The sequence below is a fragment of the Conger conger genome, chromosome 5 (genome assembly GCF_963514075.1).
Source record: "Conger conger chromosome 5, fConCon1.1, whole genome shotgun sequence".
Lineage (NCBI taxonomy): Eukaryota > Metazoa > Chordata > Actinopteri > Anguilliformes > Congridae > Conger > Conger conger.
The window spans coordinates 20,722,539-20,750,194 of record NC_083764.1 but is presented as its reverse complement, the minus strand read 5'-3'; the positions used below and the strand labels follow the sequence as shown (position 1 = coordinate 20,750,194).

The 27,656-nt window shown below is 44.5% G+C and overlaps 1 protein-coding gene across 2 annotated transcripts; it reads right to left on the bottom strand.

Annotated features, from left to right (window-relative positions):
• On the bottom strand, nt 1-27,656 carry LOC133129609 (MAX gene-associated protein-like). Of its 2 annotated transcripts, none has more exons than XM_061243809.1 (26): nt 27,517-27,656; nt 22,774-24,086; nt 20,247-21,015; nt 19,903-19,993; nt 19,194-19,301; nt 18,290-18,397; nt 17,404-17,978; nt 16,402-17,245; nt 15,550-15,758; nt 15,216-15,347; nt 13,514-13,553; nt 12,626-13,053; nt 12,257-12,518; nt 11,422-11,643; nt 10,274-10,866; nt 9,976-10,094; nt 9,603-9,648; nt 7,646-7,804; nt 7,337-7,448; nt 6,916-7,124; nt 6,011-6,099; nt 4,888-4,933; nt 4,494-4,655; nt 4,226-4,337; nt 2,957-3,094; nt 1-2,762 (listed from the first exon to the last, which is right to left on the bottom strand). In XM_061243809.1, the coding sequence occupies exons 2-26, from the start codon at nt 24,021-24,023 to the stop codon at nt 2,479-2,481; spliced, it is 7,107 nt and encodes a 2,368-aa protein (XP_061099793.1). In that variant the 5' UTR covers nt 24,024-24,086; nt 27,517-27,656; the 3' UTR covers nt 1-2,478. The 2 variants fall into 2 exon arrangements, with proteins under 2 accessions (XP_061099793.1, XP_061099795.1); XM_061243811.1 differs by lacking the exon at nt 27,517-27,656 and adding an exon at nt 27,345-27,444.

The window sequence follows — 27,656 nt, the reverse complement described above, 5'->3', positions numbered from 1 at the left end:
CAAACTTATATATATGGGTTTATTTAAATTTCAAGACCGCACAAATCGTTCATTGCTTTTGTCAACAGCTGCCAAACTAAAAATAGGAATTGTCGTTGGAAAATGTGGATACATAAATAGCTCATTTACAAAGTGTGACATTAAAAGAAAATCCTATGTATCAGTATTGGTCTTCACACATGTATATATACACCAACAGGAAGTGTTCAGCTGATTATTATCACAAAGTGGAATAACCAGCAATTCCAGAACCAACCATTTTGACCTAAAGATGAATGTTAATTTATGTAGCATGTAACAGTCCATGGAAAATGGAAACCAAGCAGATGCAACTATGTAACAACACTTTAGCAGCCTGTGACTATGAAGACATTGACAGTAAGAAAGTATTTCTGAATGCTACTGCAAAGCCAATGCAGGTTACAAAAGGGCACTTTTCCAGGTGAAACCTTCAGTTGTTTTATAGCCAAAAAGAATAGTCAAAAAAATAAAATAAAATTCACAGTCGGGAAATATACAGTTACACTTACTGCTGAAACGGATGCCTACCCAGTGAGTATCATTACGCATGCACACCAAACATCTCAGTGTAACACTTCCAGCCTATGATTTTTGAAGGAAACCATAACAGTACAATACATAATATACAGGCTTGTGATATTTGAGAACTAATTATTAAACAAATAAAAGTACACACACAGCACTGATTAAGCAGGCAATCAGTGTTTGTTCAGACACTGTGCTTGGCCAAGAGATTGAACATAACTTCCCTTCTGAAGTAAATAAAACTACAAATTCAAGCTGTTCAAAACTGTTCAGCCACCTAAGAAAATAAAACTTCTTGTGTTAGTGCTGCAGTAGTTCTGCTAGTTACTGAATTACCTCCTGTAAACTGTATTGCCAGTCATACACAGGTTAACAGTCATGAGCTTATGAATTAGCACAAACATTTTGTTCAAAGATGATTTGCAGCTGCTTAGTGTTTGCATTATAGCTGTATTTAGGCACTGAGGGAACTATGCATACATAGTTCACATTCATCTAATACAAGAAAAAAGAAAATTGTTGGAAACTGATGGCATCCTGCAAAGAAAATATGACTGCAGCACTATCATATATTTTGCAAATTATTACATATTAGCCACCATTTATCATTTTTCATAAGATTTATTCTTTGAATTTTCCATTAGATTTAGTCTTTAATCATAATTTCAGGCACATATACAATCTGAAGTATCGACAGAAAACCTTTAAATTACAATGACAGCCATGACATGGCTTATTCAAACAAGTCAAAGAAAAATAGTGGGATAGAGAGTGGAAACCACCTAACCTTGCGGACACAAATCCACGGAAGTTTCCGGAACAGAAGTTGTCTATAGAGACAGAGGAGTACATCTTAAAGGCAGGGGTCCAGTTTCTCCTTCCTTCAGGGAACATACTGCTGTCCTCCAAAGGGTGTCCCAGATTTGTCACAGTATCTTTGTTTAGCAGCAGAACAATTGTAAAGAAAACAACAAAAAATGCTTCCACGGTTAAAGAGTCAATTGGCCACAAGCGGAATGTCAATGTGTTCTTCATTCAGGGGTGTCCCAGTACAGGACACTTTTACTGTACATGTGTAGGGCAGTCAAGACTGCAGCCCCATGAAGGGGCCCTAAACTTGCCCCAATTCCTCCATCACCAACTGTGCCAAAATCCACCCAATATGGGCGTAATGCATTAACCTTGAACCGCCAGTACACGATGTATGTTCACTACATTCTTACAATACATTCCTTTTACAGCTCAGGCACATCTGTAGGAAACTGAATTGGGAAACAATATAATCCTGTACTTAAAAGGTATAATAGGTAAGATTTTTTGTGCTAAAACATTGTTACAAGACCGCTGTAAATCCCTTCCTATCATTGAAAAAGGCTCGCTGACACGTTGACTCACCCTCTGCCTGTTTTTATAGTCCTTAAATTCGGGTTTCAAAATATACAGTTGACAGACCATCACTGACTCAACGTCAGCACGTTCACAGAAAAGGGTGAGGGATAAACAGTGTTGTGGTTTGAGGGCGTTTGTTGCTGCAGTTCCTCTCTTGACCGTTAGAAGTCCGAAATTACCTACTGTACCTTTAATATACAATGACACAATCACGTTAAAAAAACAAACAAAAAATGAACAATAACACTACTCTCGAAGTTTTGAGAGAAAGACGGTGAGCAGAGCGCTCATTCCTTTACCTGAAAACAGGGCTGGCGGACAGCACTACTGGAGAGATTGCATAAATGTGACGCTATAGAAAACTTCTCTCGCAACATTTATTCTCACCCACGCGTGTGGAAAGTTAAACGTGTATGAGTAATGCAATGGGAAGAGTTGAGAGTGGCTTCAGCTTCACACACTGCCCTGCACTTCCCATCGCCTCCCCCACTGAGCAGTGTGCTCTACCCGTAGAGGCTCCAATAAGTCCTGCTACTACGGGTCCTATGACAGCCAGGAGACTTTACTCAAATGCTTGTTTCCAGGAACGGCACCACTGATCGGGGTCTCCTCCCAGCTGCAGGCTCCCTCCTTCTGCAGGGAGCTGGGCGTGGCGGGGTAGTCTCCCGGTACGTCTACGTTCTGAGACGCCAGTGGGGAGACTGCAGTTGGGGTTGCTTCAGAGGCAGCCTGCTCACCCTGTTCTCTCCACACGGCGGTTAATAGCGGGGAGGTAGCCAGCGATCTGACACTTACGATCTTAGGCATGGTGATGAAGTTATCCAGTTCTGTAAACCAAAACATGACGGTTCACCTATATGGTTTTTTTTTTTTTTTTTACAACAGAACCAGATTTGAACCACAGCAAAATAATGACTCCGGTTTCTTTGAGCCACGACTATGGCTTACAGACAAATCAGTCTATAAAACCATAACTGACAGGGTGAAACCCCAGTGCTGGGCATGACCAGGTGAGGCTCACCTGAGGCCGGGGTGGGGGGGCTCTGCTTCCTGTCGGGCCCTGGGGCCCTTTGCTGGGCCTTCTGCTTCTTGGCCTCCAGACTTTTCTGCTTGGAGCAAATGTCCTGTAGCTTCAGTATGATCAGCTCCTCAGCCTTTCCTGCATATAGAGCTCACAGTCACCATCACTCTACTCTCTAACACACAATGCAGCATTGAACATACCTCAATAAAACAAACAAACTTGTAAACTATTAAATAACCCCAATCCAGTCCACTATGATCTACAGTGGCTTTATATTGAACCCACACCCACACTGGACAACTCTGTGATCTAGAATAAATCTAATTAAAAACAAATTAAGCCCAGGAACAAAAGCCAGAACTTAAGCACCCTCAAGGTGTATCTGTGCGTTTCCACGTCTACGACATGACTGAGCTGTTATCCGTGTTTTTAATGTGGACGAGCTTGGTCCAGTTATCCTTAGGGCAAGCGTACACACTATGCTTATTGTTGGGATCTACTGTAATTTTATGGACCAGAGTTGTCATTTGAGAGAGCCAGAGAGAAGTTCATAAACATGTGGTTCCTGCTTCCTTCCTTGTTTATGACCCACAAGTGGAATTCAACAGCTTGCATATAATCTAGGATGACTCTTCGACTACACCAATATTCTGCATTCTGTATATGAGTTATTATGTACGTAATCATATACTGTGGGCTCAATAATTATTGCACCCTTGATAAAAATATGCTAACTAAAAAAAAATAGTTAATAGTAATAGTTAATAAACATAAGCTTTATTTTCCAACTTGTGTAAAGTAGAGTGCTTTATTAATGATTAAATGGAATCAGGCATAACATTTTTTCAAATAAAAATGGTATTTTCCCCAAAGATAGGTCTCACAATTATTGGTTTAATAGTTTTTGCACCATGAGTCTTTTCCTATGATTTATGATAACACATTTAGAGGGATTTTTGACCATTCTTCCATGTAGAACTTCATCATCATCTTCCTCACTGTCCATGAGGAGAACATGCACTTGCGTCATCTTCCTGGCAAGTTTGCAACCATTCATATATAAAGTATATTAAGTAAAATGAGATTACTTAATAAAAACCATTAAACATGAGTAAATGTATTTTAATTCCAAAAATATAGTTTTGAACATAACAAATTATTATCTGTGCTGTTTATTATATGCAGCCTTTTATCTTAATCTGTATTCAGGGTGCCAATACTTCTGGAGCCCATTCTACACTGTACTGCAGAATAAATAACTGTTACCAGATCTCTGGGCGATCTTCTCGATGTAAGCCGCTCTCTTCTGGGTCAGTTCTCTCTTCTTATGCTCCAGATGATAGCCCTGATCCTCCAAAGTCTGGATCTCCTCCACTGCCTGAAAAACAGCGTGAAACATGAAACACATCAGGGGGGAGGAACCAATGGTGATATTTTTGCAAACCAGTGTGATCTTATGGAGGTGGTGGCCAGGAGCTCCTACAGTAGGGCATTAGCGCTTGCCCAGCTGTCCGTCTGTGGGGCAGCAGCTTACCCGGTTGAGGACATGACCCTTGGTGACCTTGGACGCGGACCGCAGCCCCACAACCTCTTGAAGGCGGGTGAACCGATTGTTTAGCTGATTGCGCCGCCGCCGTGCGCTACTGCTGCAACGGTGTCGCACAGCGCTGATCTCCGTGTCTTGCAGTGTTTGCGCCTGCAAGACACGTTACACAGGACACAGGGCATAGGAGATCAGATCAAATTACACAGGTGATATATGATAAAGAGCATAGATAAGATAGGGGGCACCATACAGGCGAGACAGTATACCAGCAAGACAGGGCACATGTGAGACAGGACAAGGGCAACACAGGGTACAGGTGAGACAGGATACAGGTAAGACGGGACAGAGGCAATGCAGAAATGTAGAAATAAAGCAAACATACATTTGTTTCCCGTTCTGCTTGGCTGTCTGCTTGGGGAGTGAGCCCTCTGTAAAACAAACATGTGCTTTAGCCTATAGTAAGAACTGCTAGCATAACCTGCGCTACACAGTGAATAATAAGCAGTCACTTCAAAACATCACAAACATGAAGGTTAATTCACAAACTCACAAATTTAGCTGTGCACTCCACAAATAAAGACATTGCTTTTTCAGCTTGTTAAACAAACTCCACAAACAGCATGATCCATATACACTCAGTGAACTCTTTATTAGGTATTTATTAGACTTATTTTTTAGACTTATTAAGTCTTCTGCTGCTGTAGCCTATCCGCTTAGAAGTTTGACACGTTGTGTGTTCAGAGATGCTCTTCTGCATACCACTGTTCTAATGCATGGTTATTTGTGTTACTATCACCTTACAGTAAGCTTACTGTTAGCTTCTGTTAGTGCTCAGCTTCAGTTAATGTTCACATCAACCATCAGAATGAAAAAATGTTATCTCAGTGATTTCGACCTTGGCATGATTGTTGGTACCAGAGAGTGCTGGTCAAGGGAGAATGCCCAGACTGTTTTGAGCTGCCAGAAAGGCCACGGTAACTCAGATAACCAGAAAATCATCTCAGAATGCACAGCATGCACAGCATGTCAAACCGTGAGGCAGATGGGCTATGAGTATTGTTGCTGACCATGCAAATCCCTTCATGGCCACAATATACCAATCTTCAAATGGCTGCTTCCAGCATGATAATGCACCATGTCACAAAGCAAAAGTAGTCTCAAACTGGTTTCATAAACATGACAATGAGTTTAGTGTTTCAGTGGCCCTCCCCTTCACCGGATCTGAATCCAATAGAACACCTTTGGGATGTGGTAGAACGGGAGATTTGCAGCATGAAATTGCGTGATGCAATCATGTCAACACGGAACAGAACAGAATCTCAAAGGAATGTTTCCAACATCTCGTGGAATCCATGCCATGAAGAATTGCGGGTGTTTTGAGAGCAAAAGGAGGCCCACCCAGTATTAGTAATATTGTTCCTAATCTAATAAAGTGCTCAGTGAGTGTATATAGAAGCAGGCATGCAAACGTGTACACACTCGCTCTCACAAGATGCAGCTCTTACACTTTCGTCAACTGATCAGCTCCTGCTGTCGTCCACGTCGTTACCGCCTCGACATCCACAGCTTCAGCCCCCTGCTGTGCTTCCACTTCCTGATCAGGGGAGAATCAGTGAAGCTTTAGCACAGCTTTTGTACTGGCAGGTTAATGCAATGAAAACTCATAACTTGTCAGTACATCACATGGTGTCAAATTTAAGTTAACAGTTAATGGAATATGGATCATCATTGCACTGATCTCACTTAAAGGGTTAACCCCGAATCACTGCCTGTTTTATAGATAACACTTAGTCTACTCAGAGCACAAAAAAAAAAAAAAAAAAAAAAAAAAAAAAAAAAGCCATGCGACATCAACCTTACTGAAAAGTAAGAGCCACGCCCCAATCCATGACATGGTGGCTGGTAAAAAGCTCTACTTTGACATAAGCAACTCTGCCCCTCTTGTTGATTGGTCGAGGTAAAATACACGGTGTTCTATAAACGGAGCTATTCCAAGGGTTTTCAAGCAGTACACAGCCATTGCCTTTGCCTTGATCAGAACACAAAAACATTTGTGCCGTATTTCATGCTACTAATCCTTCTAATCCTGCCATTTCCTCCTGCTTCTGTTACAAGTGTCATGAAAATGTATGAACGACATACATTTATTGTGTAATTATTGGCATATTATGGAAAAAAAATCTTTATTTTCATCAGAACTAGGGATGGGTATTGCTAGGATTTTCCCCTAATTAAATAATATGGTTTGCTTGATACCCATCCATAATCGGTGCATTCGTGCAAAATGCAGATTTAGAAATTTCCTGCATTCCAAAGACATAGTATTCCATGGGTTAGCGTAGCCGCAGATAGCGCAGTGTAGCTCAGAAGGCTGTGATTTATTTTGGGCTGAGAGGAGCGTTACACTGACCACATAGCTCGCCTCGCTCACACTGTCGTCCTCAGAGTCCACTGGCACATCCTCAAACGGCACCCTCCTCTCCGACACCCCACCGCTGGTCTGGGCTCCCTCTGCCGGTTCAGAGTCGGTTGACCACTTCAGCAACACGCACTTAGGGGTGTGAACAGAGCCTGGGGTTTCTGTGGGGCTGGCAGATTCGTGCTCTGGAGTCACAGAGCCTAAACACAGAAGAGGGGATGAGAAAAAACATGGCCCATATGGACGACGTTTGAGAAGGGAACTGCTGAGCCTAAAACTACGATGATAATAATACCGTGGTCTAAACAATCAATCCACTCTTAGGCTGCGTTGTCGCACACTCTTTCTCTGAATCCCCTCTTCTGCATTCTATACATTACTTAAACATTGGATAAATAAAATGGCTCATTACCAATTGTCAGGGTGATCTCCTCGATGTAAGCCGCTCTCTTCTGGGTCAGTCTTCTCTTCTCCTGCTCCAGATGATAGCCCTGATCCACCAGAGTCTGGATCTCCTCCATTGCCTGGAAGCATGACCAGCAACAGGTCTCACATCAGGCATAAAACCTCATATCCAACAGTCAGAGAGAAACCAATGGAGTCTTTGATCTTTTTGCAATACAGCGTGATTTTATGGTCACACTGGAGGCGGTGGCCTGGAGCTCTTACAGCAGAGCATTAGCACCGCACTTGCCCGGCTGTGGGGGAAGCAGCAGCTTACCCGGTTGAGGACATAACCCCTGGAGATCTTGGATGAGGACTGTATCCCCAGAGTGTCTTGAAGGTGGGAGAACAGGTCGTTCAACTGATTGCGGCGTCGGCGTTCGCTGTCAGTGTGATACTCCCGGTCGGTATTGAACTCCGACTTCCGTGTTTGCCGCTGCAATACATATTACACACGGGATACAGAAAAATTGAATACAGGGCATAGATAAGACAGGGCACAGGTGAAATAGGATACAGGGCATAGATAAGACAGGGCACAGGTGAAACAAGATCCTGGTAAGATAGAGCATGGGTGAGATGGCATCCCAGCAAAACGAGGTACAGGTTGTTATGTCTTAAGTTTGTTACAGTTTTTCTTTACGGCATATGTTACAATTCAGAGCAGAGATTAACATGTAAGGAATTGACTAGTGCATTAAAGGAAAGCCGTGCATTGTTCTACTCCACGTAATTAGTCTTGGACTCGATAGCGCGAGTGATGCAAGCCATGCTGCTATACTGTCTAGGCACAGAAGAACAAGGCATCTTAAAAATGCTTGCAGAGGCTGCTATTTCCTCTGCAACTGCAAAACTGCTGTCTCTGCACTTTGCCAGCACCCAGAGCATTATATTGCAGCGAATTCTATTTTGTTAGAGTCCATCCATCACTACATGTCTGATTCGCAGGGCTTTGCAATTTGAAATTAGCCAGCAAACTTGCTTGCACCTCCCTCTGGCTGTGCACTAAAAGTATCTCACCCTCCACTATCAAGTAGCCCAAACCCGCTACAAGATACCTCCAGCTCCGACGTGCACTACTCTAGGCAGCGGAATACACCGACACTTCAGCACTGTGAAAATCGTGGCTCCTCTTCCCACACTACACAAGCCCAAAACTGTTCTGCCAAGGGGCAGACGTGTCAATGTTGTGGTAAATATAACCATTTTGTTGAGGTTTGCCACTCTGACCCAATCAATTCCTCATGATCGCCACCCCCACACCCACAACAATACACTCGGTGGGCATGTCCTCCACAGCCTTCAGGACCTGAAATGCAGAGATGAGTGGGGCAGGTTCCACGGTTTCCACTACATTCTCCAAGCTGGAACTTCGTCAAGGGTACCATCAGGTTCCACTCCACCCTGCTTGTTAGGATCTCACGGTTTTGGTCACCCACACTGGAATATTGCGCTACACCAGAGAGCCATTTGGACTTCGCTCCACACCCAGGAGTTTCCAAACAATGTTGGGGACCAGAATCCCCTGGGATTGCGATTTATCTGGCTGACATTGTGGTGCATGGCCCCACGGCCTCCATCCACACTGTGCATCCGACTAAAGGCACTGGCCAGCCACAACTTAATGCTTAATGTCGACAAATGCGTCTTCGGAGGCCAAACCCTTCTTGGGAATGATGGCTGCGGTTGCACTGCGCAAACTGTTGAAAAAGAACATGCCATGGCCCTGGATGCAAGCCTACACAGACTTTCTCCAGCTACCTAAGGCTCAATTCACCTTACCACTAGTCCTGGCTCACTTTGACATCACTAACAATATTTTGCTTCGCAGGGTTCCAAACCACCAATATTCCCTCATTGTAGTCCTACACTGAAAATGGCCTGAGGTAAGCTACACAGGCTCATGTCACCACCCACGTGGTCACAGATTTCCTGAACTTGCTCTTTGCTCCATCACCAAAGACAATGGTCTCTGACTTCTTGGGGAGGCATCCAACATATACGCACCACCCTGTATCACCCTGAACCAATGGGGCCATAAACCAGAAAAAGATTTGGCTGACTATTTCTAATTTTCAGTAGCACATGCCACAAGCCATGCAGCATGCAACCATGCAGCATTCTACTCTGTGCAGTTTGTCTTATTTTCCCCACACAAGACAGGTGAGATAGGGTACAGGTATGATGAGAGAGGCAAGGCATGGGAAATGAGGAAATCAAACAAAGAAACGTACGTTTTTGTCCAGTTCTGCTTGGCAGTCTGCTTGGCGGATGAGCCGACTGTAAAAGATAAACATGTGCTTCAGTCTGCAGTAATAACTGCCAATGTGTGCTACACACACTTCTATGAAGATTCAAAACAAATAAGACTATTAAAATAATGAACAGTATTCTGATCAAATGAAAAATATATTTTAATTGCATTTAGCTGGGCATTCAAGAAATACATTCATGTCAGTCTTTTACTGTTTTTCAGCATGTTGAACAAATTCAATCTCTCTAACCGCATGATCTGTTCATAAAGAATCAGAAGCACACACGCGCGCACACACACACACACACACACACACACACACACACACTCTCGCTGTCTGATGCAGCTCTTACTCTTTGGTCAGCTTTTTTTGAGCAACTCCTGCTGTCGTCTGTGTCAGAGAATTTTCCTCAGGCAGCTCCTCCACTGTCTCAACATCCACAACATCATCCCCCTGCTGCACTTCAGATTCCTGATCAGGGAAAAAAACCAGCTTTAGTGAAGTGTTTATGCTGGCTGGTCAATGCAAAGAAAAATGTAATGACTTCCTGGTACATCAAACACGGTGTCAAATTTAAGCTAGCGGCTAATGTACACAGTATAGCACAGTTCAGCACACTGTGATCTACGTTTGCCTGAGAAGAGATTTACATTGACTGAATCATTCATCTTGCCCACGCTGGCCTCAGACGCATCCACCAGCGGCGCCCTCCTCTCCGACACCCCGCTGCCCGCCATTTCAGCAGAGACACGGTGCAGTTTCACAGCCAGGCGGCGTATGGGCATTCCTGCACACAATCGGTGGGTTTCAGGAGAACTGGGTGGGTGCGTGTCTGAACGCCCGGGACCTCCGCCGTCCATCTGGGCAGGAGCCTGGGGTTCAGGGTCAGGGCCCTGGGGGGTTCCGCTCAGTGGGGAACGTGGGCCCTCTCCGGGGAGCTTGGCTTCTCTTTGGAGAACCTGAGGGAGGGTTCCTGGCGGGGGCTGCAGCGGAGTGAAGCCAGTGGGAGCCGGGCCTTTAGAGCGAGTCCTGCTGGCTATGCTGGGGCCGATTCTGATGGTGTGGGTTCCGTGCTGTCCCAGGAAGCTGGGAGCAGGTTTAGGAGCAGCGGGGATGGCGGCTGTAGTCTCTGTGGGGTTGGGAGGGGGCAGTGGTGTGGTTGAAACGGGGCTGGTGGCTCCCGTCCCTGCGAAAGCAGATTCATGCCCTGCTGCCAAGGGTTGAGGTAGATGAGACACACCGCCTAAAATCAGAAGAGCAGATGAGGAAAAATACACCCTGTACGAACGACTCTTATAGAGATATGCTAAACCTAAAACTACGGTGATGATAATAAAGTGTGTGGTCTAAATAGTGTAATAGTTGGTGTAGCTATATTAGGGTAAATAGTGTAATAGTGGGTGTAGCTATATTGGGGTAAATAGTGTAATAGTGGGTGTAGCTATATTGGGGGTAAATAGTGTAATAGTTGGTGTAGCTATATTGGGGGTAAATAGTGTAATAGTTGGTGTAGCTATATTGGGGTAAATATTGTAATAGTTGGTGTAGCTATATTGGGGGTAAATAGTGTAATAGTTGGTGTAGCTATATTGGGGTAAATAGTGTAATAGTTGGTGTAGCTATATTGGGGGTAAATAGTGTAATAGTTGGTGTAGCTATATGGGGGTAAATAGTGTAATAGTTGGTGTAGCTATATTGCGGGTAAATAGTGTAATAGTTGGTGTAGCTATACTGGGGGTAAATAGCGTAATAGTTGGTGTAGCTATATTGGGGGTAAACACGAGCATGAACCACTCACCTGGGCGGCAGGGGAGAATGTTTGGGGGAACGGGCTTCAGTTGGTTGAGGGGCACTAGGTGGACCAGGCGTCCGCTGGGGTGGCGGAACAGAGGCGTCCCAGAGGAGCCTGGGACCGGGTGCAATACCACACTCTCCCCGGGGGCGATGGGCACCAATGAGGCTGAAGCGGCAGACTCGCGGTCCTCAACAGGGACCAGGAGCATGGGAGCGGGAGGACACTCTGCACCCAAATCAAGAGCAGAACATTACGTCATGAGACGCGACTGCAATCAACCATAAGATACTTAAAACCAATCATCACTTGACCAATCAGTGTAAACATAACAGAACATCCTTTTTTGGAGGGGGGGGGCAGGCACAAGGCATCAAGAAGCTCACGTATTCAGAAATAATCCATCAAGGCTGACCATAGGTCAACAACAACAACAAACAAGTCCAGATACAGAGTTCCAAATAGCAAATAGAACAAGAAGACTGAAGTCCACACACATGACTGCTGATCATCATACTTCCACAAACTTTGTACTAAGCCTCGATTAAATTCACTGCCTATAAGAAAGAAACCTACAGACTAGCAAGGAGTCTCTGGGGCTATGTGATGCTGGTATACCATAAGAAAAAAATATTCTGAACCTATGCTGACCTTGTGTTTTCCATCCTTCCTTCCTATCTAGATTCCTGGGCCATTTCCATAACACCTTTTTGAGGACTGGGTTGCAGTGCATATGTAGGCCCTACGGTTTGGTATGGAACCCTGACCTGCCAGCACGGACTGTGACTGAAAGGAGGGACGGTTTCAGTATTTTCATCGGCAGTCCGGAGAGAAAACTCACCCGGGGGTTTGAGGACAGGCCTGCTGGTGCTGGTAGCCATGGTGAATCCAGGGCTCGTTGTGCCAGAGGAGCGAGCAGGCGGTGGGGTGAAGCTGTCACTGCAGCCACGTCCGACAGATTTAGCGGGTGGAGCCTTCATAGACCTCTTCTGATTCTCGGGCTGCCATCTGCCGGTGAGGTAAGCTGCCAGACGGCTGGTCATGTGCAGCGCACCCATTTGCCCCAATTGCACCTTGGCTTGGGAGTAAGACTTCCCATTGACCTGCAGTTAATTAGCGACAGAAAACATTGTTAGTATTACACTTGGCTTTATCGTCCTACAAATAAACACTGAAATATTGAGCGAGTTAGAGAAGTGTGAATGTGCACCTCGATTAACCCTTTGGCAGGGAGGCCAGGCTGCTTCTTTTTGGCGGTGAGGAGGCCGGCGGGCAGGATGTCGGACCAGAAAGGACTCCCTTTCACGGCCCGGCTCTGCTTCGGGGGCTCGGGGCGGTCGGGAGGGCTTTTCTCGGCCGCCGACTCCGGCGACGGGTCGAGCGGATGGGTGATGAGCACTTTGTGGGCGACAGAGCAGGTGTCGCCTTCCTTCCTGAGGGTGGGCCCGAACGGGCGGACCAGGAAGGGGCCGACGCGGAAGGGCTGGCTGAGGTGGCCCCGCCCGGCACGCCGGCACACGGCCGCCAGGATGGCGTCCCGCTCCGTCTCCCAGTCGCACTCCGACAGGACCTCCAGCGTGCGCCGTGGCTCCTTCGGGGGCTTCAGGACCTTCGCCTGAACTTTAGACTGCTTCTTTTCTGTGGAATTCATATTTCACCATATTCACTATCATTTCACAATAACACTATTGCAGAGTAATTCATGGCCTTTTAGTTCATGTTCTAGCTTGCCAAAGTTCTCAAAAACATTTTATAAATAAAATGTTAATCAACTATGTAGTATAATGGTTAAGGAACTAGGCTTGGTAGTCGATCTGGATTGCTTCAGGACATTGCCGGCTGCATTAATAGATATATTTCAATCGCTCTGAAATCTAAATCTGAGGGTGACATTCACCTGTTAAGAATTAAACTGGAACTGGAGGAAACCAAAATGGATGAAAAAAGGAAATAAAACATGTCAAGTCTGTGCCGTCTCTTCTTTACAAGCTTTGTGCTCCATGGCAATCGCATCAATAACTGAGAAGAAAAGTAAACGATGCAAACAATGCTTGTTGTCATTGTTTATTGTCATAAATAAAACACTAAACTGGCTTACCTTCTGTTGGGTAGCTGAAGTAATGGTATGGATCACCCACCTGCAATGGGGGGGAAATATTTTAAAACTGAACAAAGGACAGGAAGTGGCCAAACAATGTCTTGATAATATACAAAACTCTTGAGGACCAATTTTGGCTGCACAAAAAGACAAAAACCAAAAAGAAAATACAGGTGCCTAGTGCCAACATTTCACACATTACGGCTCATGTATATGGTGACATACACTCACTGAGCACTTTATTAGGTATTTATTAGACTTACTTAGACTTCTACTTCTGTAGCCTATGCACTTACAGTTATGATGCGTTGTCTGTTCAGAGATGCTCTTCTGCATACCACCGTTGTAATGTGTGGTTATTTGCCTAACAGCTTTGACCAGTCTGGCCCTTCTCCTCTGACCTCTCTCATTAACAAGGCGATTCTGTCTGCAGAACTGCTGCTCACTGGATTTTGTTTCGGTTTTTTGCACCATTCTTTGAAAACCGTAGAGACTAGTATGCGTGAAAATCCCAGGTTTCTGAGATACTCAAACCACTGTGTCTGCCGCCAACATTCCACGATCAAAGTCACATAAATAAATTTTTTTCCCCATTCTGATGGTTGATATGAACATTAACTGAAGCTCCTGACCCTTATCTACATGATTGCACTGCTGCCACACAATTAGCTGATTAGATAATTGCATGAATAAGTAGGTGTAATAAAGTAAAAATGTTCCTAATAAAGTGCTTGGTGAGTGTATAAACCAAACATAGACCAAAACACAGAAGTATACAGTGCCCTCCATAAAGTTTGGAACAAAGATCCATCATATATTTATTTGCCTCTGTACTCCACAATTTGAGATTTGTATTTTACAAAACGTGGCTGAAGTGCACATTGTCAGATTTTAATCAAGGGCATTTTTATACATGGCTTTACCATGTGGAAATTACAACATTGGTAGCAGCATAATGTTTGGGACACAAAATGAAAGTAGACATGTTTAGTATGTTGTGGGCTATCCTTTGCATGCCATGACTTCCTGATGTCTGTAACCTATCAGCATCATCAGAGGTCTGGATATCTTATTGTCAGATTGTCCTACAAGCGATACTAAAATTCTTGAATTTGAATGGATCTCTGTCGTTTGGGGGGTGGGACTAGATTCAGCTGTAAATTATGCTGATACAGCATGGAACACATTTGTTGGCTAAATGGCTTTAAGTCATCAAGGGTCCAAGGTATCAAATGAGCCTCAAGCCGCATGCTGCTGCCAGATATGCAGTCGATACAACAAGGATTGCTTCTACTGACAAATTTCCTGTTGAACCCAATGGAAAAAATATTTAGGAGAAACAATTCACACATTATCTCAAGCAGATTTCACAGATGACAGTCTCTTCAATTTACTCCAATGGCCTGCTTAGTCCCCAGATCTCAATACAACAGAGCACCTTTGGGATGGGGTGGAACGGGAGGTTGGCAGCACAAAAAGATCTGCAGCACGGACAATATCCCTAAGCAATGTTTCCAGCGCCTTGTTAAATCCATGTGGCAAATGGCAAATGGCAATTCTAGAAGCAAGATATGTAGCTAATAAAGTGATCACTGAGTTTATACGGATACATGGTTTCTGTATAGCTATTGTGGTATATTTACAGGCATATCCAGGCATGGGTGCTGTACAGGTGTAAGTATGTGTGGGTGTATACCCATACCTGTCTGCTGCAGAGGACCGACTTGCAGTAGCACGGTCGCTCAGGAGGCTTGCTCATGTACTCACGCACTCGCGCGCACGTCATCATGCTCTCGAAGTACAGGTAGACGGGATCCTTATCCTCGTCTCGCACCTGCAGCCGAAACCCACAAACCATTTCACCGACACCGAGCGCGCACACATCCGCTATCTCTCACGTACAAACATCATTAAAACAGTAATTACAGTCTAGCCTTGTCCTGGTAAGGTGGGTGTGTGGGTTATCCTGGGTACAGCTGCACTAGTGCAGCACTGTGGAGCTGTGTGACACGCCACTGGATGCTTCGGGCTCTTACCACAGGGTTTGGGCGGGGCACATATGTCCTGAAAGCGGCAGACTTAAAGGTGGGGGAGCTGGCAGAGGGCCGTACTGTGTCCAGACAGACAGGCGGTGGGATGTACAGGGGCTCTGGGTCTACCTCCCCAGCCTTCCTGTTCCACAGTCTGTCCAGGTGAGCTGCTGGCTCCACCTCCAAATCCATCTCGAACTCCCCCTCCAATATAGCTACAACAATTCAATGGCAAACGTGTTCTCCCAGCTTCAAGCAATCGTAACATAACAGCATTGGAAATGGAATTATGTAATTTATAGGACCTTTTGCTTAAAAAGTATTACATTACATTATTGGTATTTGGCAGACACTCTTATCCAGAGCAACGCACAACAAAGTGCATACCCATAACCAGTACAATTTTAAGTGTGAAGATAAGGACTTGGGCCTACATTATTTGATTACTCTGACAATGGATTATATCTAAAACCGTTTTTATACAGCACAACGTGATAGAATGATTTACGCTTATGTAACAACAATAAGCAGCTTCTTTAGCCAAATGAATGTAGCAAAAATACTTTGTGTCACACTCACCAAAGAAACTATTTTAAAAAATCAATGCAGCTAGTCCAGAACTTTGGCAGGTTTACTGAACAAAGGGCACAATTTCAAAAAGAAGTGTTTCTGCTCCTTCCAGACCTGGGTCAAATACATAATTGTCTTGGATCCAAACATTTTTCTGTGTGATTGATCTTGCCTGCAAGGAGGGGTTTGCACTTTTTAGACATGCATTTGAATCCAAAACAACTACGTATTTGATCCAGGTCTGGTTCCTCTTGAGACAAACATATTCTGGTCTCAATCCAAACTTACCGTAAGACAGTCTTTCCCTTTTCCTCTTTCTCTTCTTTTTCTTCTTCTTCTTCTTCTTCTTCTTGTGATATGATGTGGAATCCTCCCCTATCGTTTCAAAGGCATCAACATCACCTTGCTCAGGCAGACATGCTGATGGAAACTCGACATCTGTCATTTCCTCTTTTATGAAGGCTCCCTGCTCAGGCTCAGAGTTTGATGCAAACCCCTCCCCTGGTGTTTCCTGGTCAACAAGGACTTCCTGCTTAAACATTGAGTGTAATGGAAACACCTCCCCTGGTATTTTCTGGCCAATGAGGGAAGCCTGTTCAGGCTCAGAGTTTGATGCAAACCCCTCCCCTGGTGTTTCCTGGTCAACGAGGACTTCCTGCTTAAACATGGAGTTTAATGGAAACACTTCCCTTGGTGTTTTCTGGCCAATGAGGGAAGCCTGTTCAGGCTCAGAGTTTGATACAAACCCCTCCCCTGGTGTTTTCTGGTCAACGAGGACTTCCTGCTTAATCATGGAGTTTAATGGAAACCCCTTCCCTGGTGTTTCCTGGTCAACGAGGACTTCCTGCTTAAGCATGGAGTTTGATGGAAACACCTCCCCTGGTCTTTTCTGGCCAATGAGGGCACCCTGCTCGGGCTTGGGGGAGCTTGTTAGGGAGGGTTTGATGAGGACCATCTTGTGTTTGAGGCAGGAGCAGCCGAACATGCAAGCCGGCTTTCGGCAGTGCGTGGTGACCCGCCGCTCCCTGGCCAGGCTGGCACACACACAGCCCAGTCGGCAGAAGGCCCGCTTGCAGTGGGGGGCCCAGCGTGGGAGGGACTTGACCTGCCCTCTGCTCCTTTTTAAAGTGCCCTGGGAACACAGGCAAAAAATCAGCAGAAACGTCAGTCACTGCAATATGCCATATGCACAAAGACGCATCAACACAAGTAAACAATTTGTCTTGTCAACACCTGGTTAAATGTGGCTATTCACCAGCACCTGTGCGGTGTTTCGAGAGCGAGTTGTACCTCTGCGGTCAGCAGCGCGGCCATAGCGAGCTCTGCCCTCTCGCTGGTGACGGCGGTCCGGGTTTCGCCCTGCCCCACCGCCCTGTCCTCCAGGTCCATGAGCTTGAGCATCACCTTGGCGAGCGCCAGCCTGGCCGCGCTGTAGTCCGCCTTCACGCGGGCCTCCTGAGGGCAGGGCTTGGGCGCAGAGGGGCGTGGGGCTTTCTCAGCCGCTGTCTGAGATCCAGCGGCCTTCGCGCCGTCGGAGGTGGAAAGACGGCGTTTCGTGCGGCAGCCTACGGACGTTTTGACGGAGGCTGGCCGAAATGTATGTTTGGGTTTGGGTTTGGAGCATGCGGGAAGGTGCTTCAGAGGGGGCCTGGGGGCCTGTTTGCCAAGCACGGTGTGGAGGGGACGGATGTAGCTGCTGCTCTTCACAGGGAGCTGGTAGAGCACAAGGGGCGGAGAGCCGGGGGAAGGGCTTTCAGCTGCCGGCTTGTCCATCAGCCGGCCCTCCCTCTCCAGGTACTCGTCCAGCAAGTCACTGCAGAACGCGGAGCGGTTCCCCGGGTCCACTCCTGCATCAGCACCTGCAGCTGTGGAGCCAGAATAAGAAAGCGGCAGGAAACTCATTTTAATTATTTCATCAGAGATTATACAAGTGTGGATGACTGCCTGGATGATTTAAATAAAAATCTACCTTTTCCATGGAACAATCAGAAAACATATAATTTCTAAGAAAACCAAAGCTGTGCGGTGGCCAATCAGGAAGTGATGTGCAGGACAAGAAAATTGTAATATATATCTAATGATAAAAATCGAATAATCTAAAAACCAATTTCAATGTCTATGGCCATTATAAGTAAATTGTTCAAATATCTGAACATTTACAAATGTGCAGACTTACCAGGAAGCTTTAAGGAAGGTACTTCAGAGGTGACAAATTTTTCTCTCCAACCTTTAATCTTTTTGAAGTCTTTTGTTTTCCCTGTCCTGGAAAGAAAGGGCGCTCCCTCTGACAAAACCACATTGACATTCTTAATTAATAAATTATTTCAAAACATAATACATTAATACATTTAGAATTTATTTTCATTGCACTTCTATTTGAGCTACATTATATGAAGGATTAAATAATTCCATAAAAACATTAAAAACAGTGATTTACAATATTTAGAACACAATTAATAATTAATTATTTTTCTGATACAATGGTTTTCCATTTCGTCTTCATCGCCCTGGAATTATCCTGAAATGCGTTGTTACAGGACAACCAAAACCTTCTGACTATAGGGCCAAGCCTGCATCAGTGGTGAGGCCCTTTAATGACTGAGCCACTTGGGAGCCACTAATGCATTCAGTGTGATGTCATTACAGATGCTCCCATGAATACCTTCCCTCTGAGGGAATGGAGGCAGGCCACACCACGAAGGCCAGGAAAGCCCTTGTTATCCTCAGGGCTAAAGAGGGGTAAGAGGAGGGGAAAACTGACTCACAAATACGACAGATCAATTGCTAGAGTGGGGTCCTATAAACTTAACTTCAGCCCAACTGTAGAAGATCAGACTCATGTGCATGGATGAACACAATGCCGTCAGCCAGACCAGGTTTTACTGCATACATGTTAGCGAGCAGTGAGGACGCTGCCTGTAACTGGTGCTCTGAACCCCGCATGCCAGACCTGCTACCAGAAAGCTACATTTAATTTGGCTGACTGAATGAGTTAAGGAAACCCTGCTACACTCAGAATGTAGCTCAACAGAATATAATGCCTGTGAGGAATGTGAGGTGTGGACAAGTGGCTGAAGTACCGTCTTGCAGGACCGAGTGAATGACCTGTCTGTGTTCGAGTCTGGGCATGCCCAGCAGGAGGACATCCTGGAGTCGAGTAATCTTCTCCTCTACGCTCCCCGCTACTTCTGCAGGTAAACATTAAGAGAGTTACAGACAATCAACTGCAGGAACAATTCCAACCTCCACAACACAGATGATAGATTACTGTTATTATGTTTGTTTGGAGCATGCACTGTAGCCTAGCCTGCAAACATACAGTGCAGTCCAGCCTTTCTTGTTAATGTACCAAACAGTTTGTTTTGGTAAGACCGTTTTTTTCCCCCCACTTATTTCACAGCCTTATACTGGCTTTGTTGACTGTAATTGGCACAAAGGTAATCAGAATCCTAGAATCAAGAATCAATTCCTAGAATCAAATGTTAGAATCAAGACTAGAGACTGTCCAATTACTTTTGGTCCCCTAAGATGGGGGGACTGCATATAAAAACAGATGTCATTATTTTACAAATGAAGTATGTCAAGTTTTAAGCTCAAATTGACACATTACTAGATTGAAATGGGTTGCACCATACATAATACTTCTCACATATGTTTAAATGTCTTCAGTCATGGATGAAACCAATTTAGACAATTGTGTAATATATTCAGGGCCATTTCAGGTGCTTAGCCCAGGTATATGCATGTTGCTATATTTTCATGACATTTATTTCATATTTTTATTTCCACCTATTCTTTTTGGAGGATCTGTTTTTTCCTGTAGAGGCACTTGCTCTCCTCTGGAGTGTTGCAGGTCCCCCAGATGAGCCCCAAGAGCTTCCTATGCAGAGGAAAGTGAAACAAGACAATGGACAAAACAAAAATATTTGTGAGTAAACATCACAACAAACTTAGAAATGGGTAAGACCGGACGCTGCAATGAGTTTAAGGATTTACACTAAATTCAGTTTGTCATAAATTGCCAATAAATTATCAATAATGTATGACCCATATATTATGGTTCCTTTTTATTTTGTAGAAAGATGTCATTATGTATTACTTTTGACACAGTCGCTATATGTAAGCTCCGTTACCTTGGAAACAAAGGACACAAAAAGCATCCCTTCCACATCCTCCAGGTCAGGTAGCATGGCCGTCTCGGTGGGTTGCTCTGCTACGTTCTGTGCGCTCATGCTCGATTTCTTCATGTACTTCTTACATCTCCTTCGCTTGGACCTCCGTTTCCTCTTCCAGGTTGACGTAGAGGTGGGCTGCGTGTTTCCTGAGGGGCTGTAGCAAGGAGTGGAAGCCTCATCGTTTGCCTCTTTGGCTGGTGTTGCCTGGCCATGCAAATTCACTCCTTTATCACTGCCTGCTGAAGATGATGGCTTGGAGACAGGTGTCAGCACAGGGCCAGCTGGTGATTGGCTGAACGGGTATAATGATATGTGGGAATCAGGCGATGATTTCTGGGAAGGCGACAATGACAGGGGGAATGTAGTCGAAGGTTCAGATGAAATGGCCATTGGTTTAGCTGTTTTGTTCTGAGGGGTGAGGCTAAGAGCCAGTGTTCTACAGGATTCTTCACACTCTGAGCTCATGGAGGCGTGCACCTTTAGTGCACTTGTCCATTCAGGGGCGGGTCGGACAGCCATCATGTGGTCATCCCCCTGCATGGCCAAATTCCCCTCGCCTGCAATGCAGGACTGGTCCTTCAACTGTGGTTCCAGGGAGACATCGTCCACAACCAGCCCCATCTCCTTTTCTGCATAAACACCATTTCTTCTCTCAGGATCAACTCTTCTCACCTTCAACTTACTCTCCTCATCAGAGCATGCCAATGGATTGGGACGCTTTTCACCCCTGAAATGAAAAATGTTGTCTTTCTGACCTCACAAACAGAACTACAGAGGATACACTGCAAGATGCAAAGTTAGCTCCAAAAGCAAGATGGCAAGGTTACTGTTACAGTATGCTAAATACATAAAAGAGCAAACAGAGTTCTAGATAAGTCTTGTGGACAGATGAGACCAATATTGGCTTGTATCAGAGTAACTGCGGAGAATAAAGAGAGCTGCCCAAGAACCAAAACACCCCCCCACCCCCTTCCCCATCTCTGAAACAATTGTACATGCATTTCATATTCTGAACAGAACTTAATGCAACTAACCACCGAAAAAACAGAAGCTGAAGATGCAGATGCAGTACAGACCGAGAGTGTTCCCCAAGTGCTGGCTGCTGGCTAAATCGCCGAATACTCACGTGTAGCTGGCCAGCTACTCTATAAAACATAATTATATCTTTAAATATATATAATGGTATGTGTAATTATAAAATCAGTAGCCCAATAATATTTTCCACAGCCAACTGCTTTGTCACACACGCTAGCTTCATGTATCAATGTAACGTTAATTTATGTTCTCTCTTGGGAGAGAGGAAAGTGCCTACTTGCTCTTTGCGCTGATAGCTTGTCATTTTCTCTGCGAACGCAATGTACGTAAAAATAATAGTTTAATTCAACAAACATAGGCTAACTGGTACACATACCATTAAGCCAGCTGCCACAAGAAAAACTATTTTGTTGCCTTTAAAAAAAATTGTGCTGTCCTCTGTACCTAGTTATGTAGAAGAAAATGCCCTTTATCCTCCGGAGGTTATTTTTTCATTAGCCTACTTTTTTGGTTGGATGTGAAATAGGTTGGATGTCGCCCTGCTAGCCAGCACAGGGGACATGTATCATAGTGGTCACATGTCTGTAGCCTGTAGCATAGTGGTTAGGGTAAATGACTGGAACACGCAAGGTAAGTGGTTCTAATCCCGGTGTAGCCACAATAAGATCTTGAGCAAGGCCCTTAACCCTGCATTGCTCCAGGGGAGGATTCTCTTCTGCTTAGTCTAATCAACTGTACGTCACTCTGGATAAGAGTGTCTGCCAAATGCCATTAATGTAATGTAATGTCGCAGTAGCAGTCTTTCTAAAAGTGGAGCCACTCTAAGCTATAAAATGAGGTGTGCATGAAACTGAAATACAAATACAAATGTGAAATATTTTAAATATTTTTTTCAACAGTTAAGACTGTTAATCGGGAAATTGAATAACCATGCCGATCCCTAGCCAGGACTCACTTGTTACTTATTATTTTGTTTTATTTATTTTGCATAAAGAATGGGTTGCTTCACAGTTCATTTTATTTGTATTCCATTGTTTCACTTTGCAGAAACGGGGTTTAACTACTAAAAGTTTTGCTCCTCACAGAGGTTGCAATGATGCTTTTTCTAACCGAGGAAGAACAAAAGACACATATTGGATGTCAACAATTTCCGGCTTTAAATATACTTGAAAATATTTCACACATAAATCTTTGATCACATATCACCATTGCGTTATCCAACAAGTTAATCACACGTGACATATTGTGCAACCCCAATAAGTAAATTACATTTGTTGCCTGAAATGTATCATGGTTGTATGGCTTTCCTTTTGATCATTAAAGCACCTTTTACAGTTAAAGCAGCATAGGAATTTATATACAGATTTTCTGAGCCATAAAAGTTCCTTCTTATTCAAAGGTAAGAGCCATTACCATTCAATGTACAGTAAGCAAAAGTCACATATCTTACCTAATGGCACTGTCCATTTCCAAGATGGACTGCACACCATTAAGGAACTCCGCTCCACAGCCCACAGCGTGCTGGGCCTCCTGCTCAACATCCTTATCCACGTCCTTGCCGGGCCGAAACAGAGACCGCATGGTTTTTTGTAGGTCCCGAAACTTGGTTTTGATGCTATTAGTGCCGTTGAGCTCAATAGAATAGCAGAGAGGGGGCTCGAAGGACTCCACCCTGGGCTTGGAGAGCTGAGAAAATGGCCCTTCCTCACGGAAGTCCTTGGCAAAGGGGTTACACCTGATCTTCAGCTGTGTGATGCGAAAGTTTTGGTAGGTGGTGACAGCAAAGAACTCAGCCTGCGGGAATGTGAACGTCATGACATCAGGGCCACTGAGCTGGATGACGCTGGTGGCAGTTTCCACTGGAACCAGGTGCAGCTGCGGCAGATAGCGGTGCATGGAGTGCAGGATTATGTTACCCCCATCGTCATTGGTGTTGTTAGTCAGTTTCAGCTTATAGAAGGACACAGAGCTTTGTGTCCAGCAATGACCCAAAGATGGAGAATCTGGGTGGATAAACACACGGCCCTTTACGTGAGGCTCTGCGTTCCCGCTGGCTTCCCAGCCGTCCCCATTCCATTTCCAGCGACTGTTGTCCATGGGTGTGATGTCCATGGCCAAAGCGTACTGCTTGAGGGGCGTGAGGCCGGAGATGCTGAAGCTGCAGTATGGGAACATGCGGCGACCCTCCTTGGTCAGGATCATCTCCGTCCGGCAGCCATGGAACTCATTCCACATGTGGCTGTTGCGGAGGGTGACTGTCACACCTTTGCAGGTGCTGGTGGCAGAAAGGTCTTCTGGCAGAGATGTAGCCTCTGCAGTGGAGCCCATGGAGGTCATGGGAGGAAGGTCTTCTGGCGGAGATGTAGGCTCTGCAGCGGGACCCTTGGGGGTCATGGCTGAAAGGTCCTCTGGCAGAGATGTAGCCTCTGCAATGGAGCCCATAGCAGTCATGGGAGGAAGGTCCTGCACTGATACAGCTGGGGTACCAGGGTCTGCCAAGTCACAGTCCTGATTGGTTAAGAGAATGTCCTGGTCCTGCCCACATTGGCTGACCTGTTCCGGCATCAGGAAGAAAAGGCCGGGCGGAGGTGTAGTGGAGGGGCTGAGTGTACCAGAAGGGACCCCTGCACTTGCCGCCTCCTCTTCCATCTCCTCCTCCTCCTCATCCACCATTACTGCTAGACTCTCCACAGAGGTCATAACACTGCTAGTTCTTCAAGTCAAGGCCCTCGCCTTGATCTTTCGGTTTATTCAGACAACATTCTGGGAAGAAAAAAATTTGTAAAGTGTGTAAATACATATTTTAAGCACTTGGCTCATATTTCAATTGTGAGCAAATATGCCTGCAATTTACTGAACCAGCTTGAAGCCTAATTTAAAAAATGCCAGCCAGTTTGCTTGCCATCTAGTCTGCTACCGAACTGCATTGAGAGACATGTATACTTCATTTAAAGTCATTTAACAAAGATTCACCATCTTGCTAACCAGCTAAGAAGCTAGCTAGTACCTTCTCAACAAGGTAAAAAAAAATGTTAATGCATATTATCATAGGACCAACTTGGCTGAAGGGAAGGGCCAAAAAAAATATTTTTAAATATAGCCAGACAAAAATGTGATAAATAACTATTTGACTGTGACTATACACTTTCTATAAACTTTGTGAAGTCTAATGCAGAAAGTTTTATATCCATGTAATGTAGGAGGCTTGGCTGAACATAAGAATAGCAATTCTGAAAATATTTAGATCTTTGCCTTGATTTTTATGAGGAGATACCAGCGTTATGGATGTGATGACATTGCGTTATGGATGTGACAAATGTTATCATTACACATTTGTTGTCATCTGAAATGGTTCTGAATGTTTGGCCGCCAAACAGCAGTGATTTCAATTCCTGTTGTTAGCCTACATTTTATCAGATCACTATGGTCACAATCGACTGTTTGGGACATAATAAGTTTAATTAAGTTTATTTTTTCATGCTCAGGTTGACATTACTGTGGAATTGCCCAGATCCAAAACACACACGAGTGCTCTCTTTTTTCCTGATGATGTTCCAAATTATTTTTCGGTCAGGCTATTGGCCTATGTTCTTATTGGCTCATAATGGCTTCCTTGACTTTCATTGACACAACTCTGGTCCTCATGTTGACAAATGCCAAACATAAAACACACTACAACGGCAAACAAAAGCCTAGAAACAAGACCGTATTCTAATCAGAAACAGTCGAGAAGCCAACTGTCCAATTGCTTTTGGTTCACTAAAATGGGGAAACAATGTATATAAAAGGGATTTAATTCCTACACGAGTCACTCAATATGGATGTACATACCCTTTTATTAAGGTGACAGTCTGCACTTTAACCTCATACTCCTTGAGCAATTTTCAAATCCAATGTGCTGGAGTACAGAGCCAAAAGAACAGACTGCACTGCACTGCACATTGATCAATTAACTTGGTAACAGAATCAAACAAAACTGATTTATGTAGTTGTGTGTGGTTTTCATGATCACTGATTTTCATTCGGAAATTTCTATTCAAATGAAGGTGTCAAGGTGTCAAATGGACTTAGTGATGGTAAAACCACAGCCCTAGATACCGAGGCCCTTTCAATATGGGTTTCTTTGGAGGCAAACAGACTGCAAACACAAAATGCATTGTTTCATGGCGTAGATGATCAAAAGCAACACCGTTTAAAAAAAGTAAGTAACAATAAAAGGTAAGTAAAGCCAGGGATCCAAATAAGAGATTTTGTGTTTATGTTTTTTCGTCTCTGAAGATTCCCTTTATGTCTTCTTGGTCATTAAGTTAGGGTAGGGTGCACTGCATGGCACCCAAAACAAGACAGGTGGCATAAATGTCAGGGAACTGGATTTTGAACTCAAAGGTAGCAGGTTTGATTCCCAGGTGGGAGAAATGAACCTAAAATAGGACAATGTCACTGTACCCTTGGACAAGGTACAAAACATGAATAGTTCGGTGCAGTTGCACACCGAGGACCAGGGTTCGATTCCCTGGTCCTGCCAAAAGCCAAGTTTGGCCGGCTCTTGTGGAGTGGCATAATTGGCTCACTGCTCCAGAGGGAGGGACTTGGCAGGGTTAGTGGATCACCACGCACAAAAGCACCTCGGAATCACAGTCACGAGCAGGAGGGGAGACAGCTTGAAGAAGGCGGGTTGCTCTCCTTCGGGCCGCCGAGGGACGGGGTGTGGGCGGTGTATCCCCAGCTAACACTAATTGGATTAGATGTGGTACAATTGGCAACCAAATTGGGAGAAAAAATCTGAAGTAAATTTATAGAAAAATACCCAGCTGTATAAAATTATTGTCTGTAATTTGGAAGCTGTTTTAGTCAGTCTAGATATGTGCCTCGACTAAAATGAAGAAATACACTCACTGAGCACTTTATTAGTACACCTCCTTACTCATATGATTATCTAATCAGCCAATTGTGTGGCAGCAGTGCAATGAATACAATCATGCCGATATGGGTCAGGAGCTTCGGTTAATGTTCCCATCGACTGGGGAAAAATGTGATCTAATGACTTTGATCGTGGAATGATTGTTGGTGACAGACAGGGTGGTTTGAGTATCTCAGAAATATTTTATGCACAACAGTCTCTACAGTTTGCAAAGAATGCAAACTCCAGTGAGCAGCAGTTCTGCTGGCAGAAACGCCTTGTTAATGAGAGAGGTCAGAGGAAAATGGCCAGACTGGTCAAATCTGACAGGAAGGTGACAGTAACACAAATAACCACACATTACAACAGAGGTATGTAGATGAGCATCTCTGAAAACACAACGGATGAAACCTCTAAGTGGATAGGCTACAGCAGCAACGGATGACTTAAGTCAAATAAATAAGTCTAATAAATACCTAATAAAGTGCTCAGAGAGTAACTTTACTAAGTCTTTATTGTTTACATATTCCATATTAGGCAACAGCATTTGAAGGGGTTTTCTGCTGTGAATGTCGATTGTCCAGTAACATTGACAGTAATGTCAAATACTGTATGGGTATATGGAATCCACTGAATGATGTAATAACTTTGAGGCTCTGACAGTATTGTTGCTGGTCTAAACTTTCAACCCTTGATGCTCATGCATTTAGCCATAATATCAGCTATCGGTAACTGTTTTCATATGATGTAACCAATGGGTCATGTAACTTGCTGCTAAACCAATGTTAACGAACGTGACAAAACTTAAAGCGCTCTAGGGCGTATCATAATTAAAAACAATGGAGCAATCTAGCTAAGGAGTATTTAAAGCCATATCCGAGCTGCAACATAAAGAAGGTGGCTTGAGCGACAACGTTAATGGCTATGCACTTCAAATCTGCAACAGAATTCCATGTCACTGACATTTAGCTAGCTTCCTAAGAAAGACTATATTGTTGTTATTATTACCACACTGATTTTGACACCAACGACCAAAATTCAAAGCCACCGAAAGGCTTTAAAAAACAAAACTTTTGGTTTTAAAGACTATGGCTTCGAATACTTGAAGGCAACGCACAAACCTTTACAACGACTTCGCAGACAAGCCACGCGCGTTCATGACGACACTAATCTCAATGGCGCGATTCCACAGCCAACACGAAGAGAGTTCAACTCGGGCTGTTCCGTACTTCACAGTAGAAATGCACATTCTATCTCCTCCAACAACACAAGAAAGTGCAACGGGCATGTTACCTATTCCAATCCAGAAAGGGGCATAAACCTAATCCACCGTTGTTTGGAGTCGGCGTGTACTTTCGTCTCTCTCTTTCCCCTCTTCCAAACACCTAAACAGTTTCGCCCAGATGGAAAACACATGCGTGCTCCTAGAGTAT

Coding starts and splice junctions, on each gene's coding strand:
- LOC133129609 (XM_061243809.1), bottom strand. CDS start 24,023: ATGACCTCTGTGGAGAGTCTAGCAGTAATGGTGGATGAGGAGGAGGAG. Junction 13,054..13,513: donor CTTCAGCTACCCAACAGAAG/GTAAGCCAGTTT, acceptor TGAATTCCACAG/AAAAGAAGCAGTCTAAAGTT. Junction 6,100..6,915: donor TGAGCGAGGCGAGCTATGTG/GTCAGTGTAACG, acceptor TCCCCTGATCAG/GAAGTGGAAGCACAGCAGGG.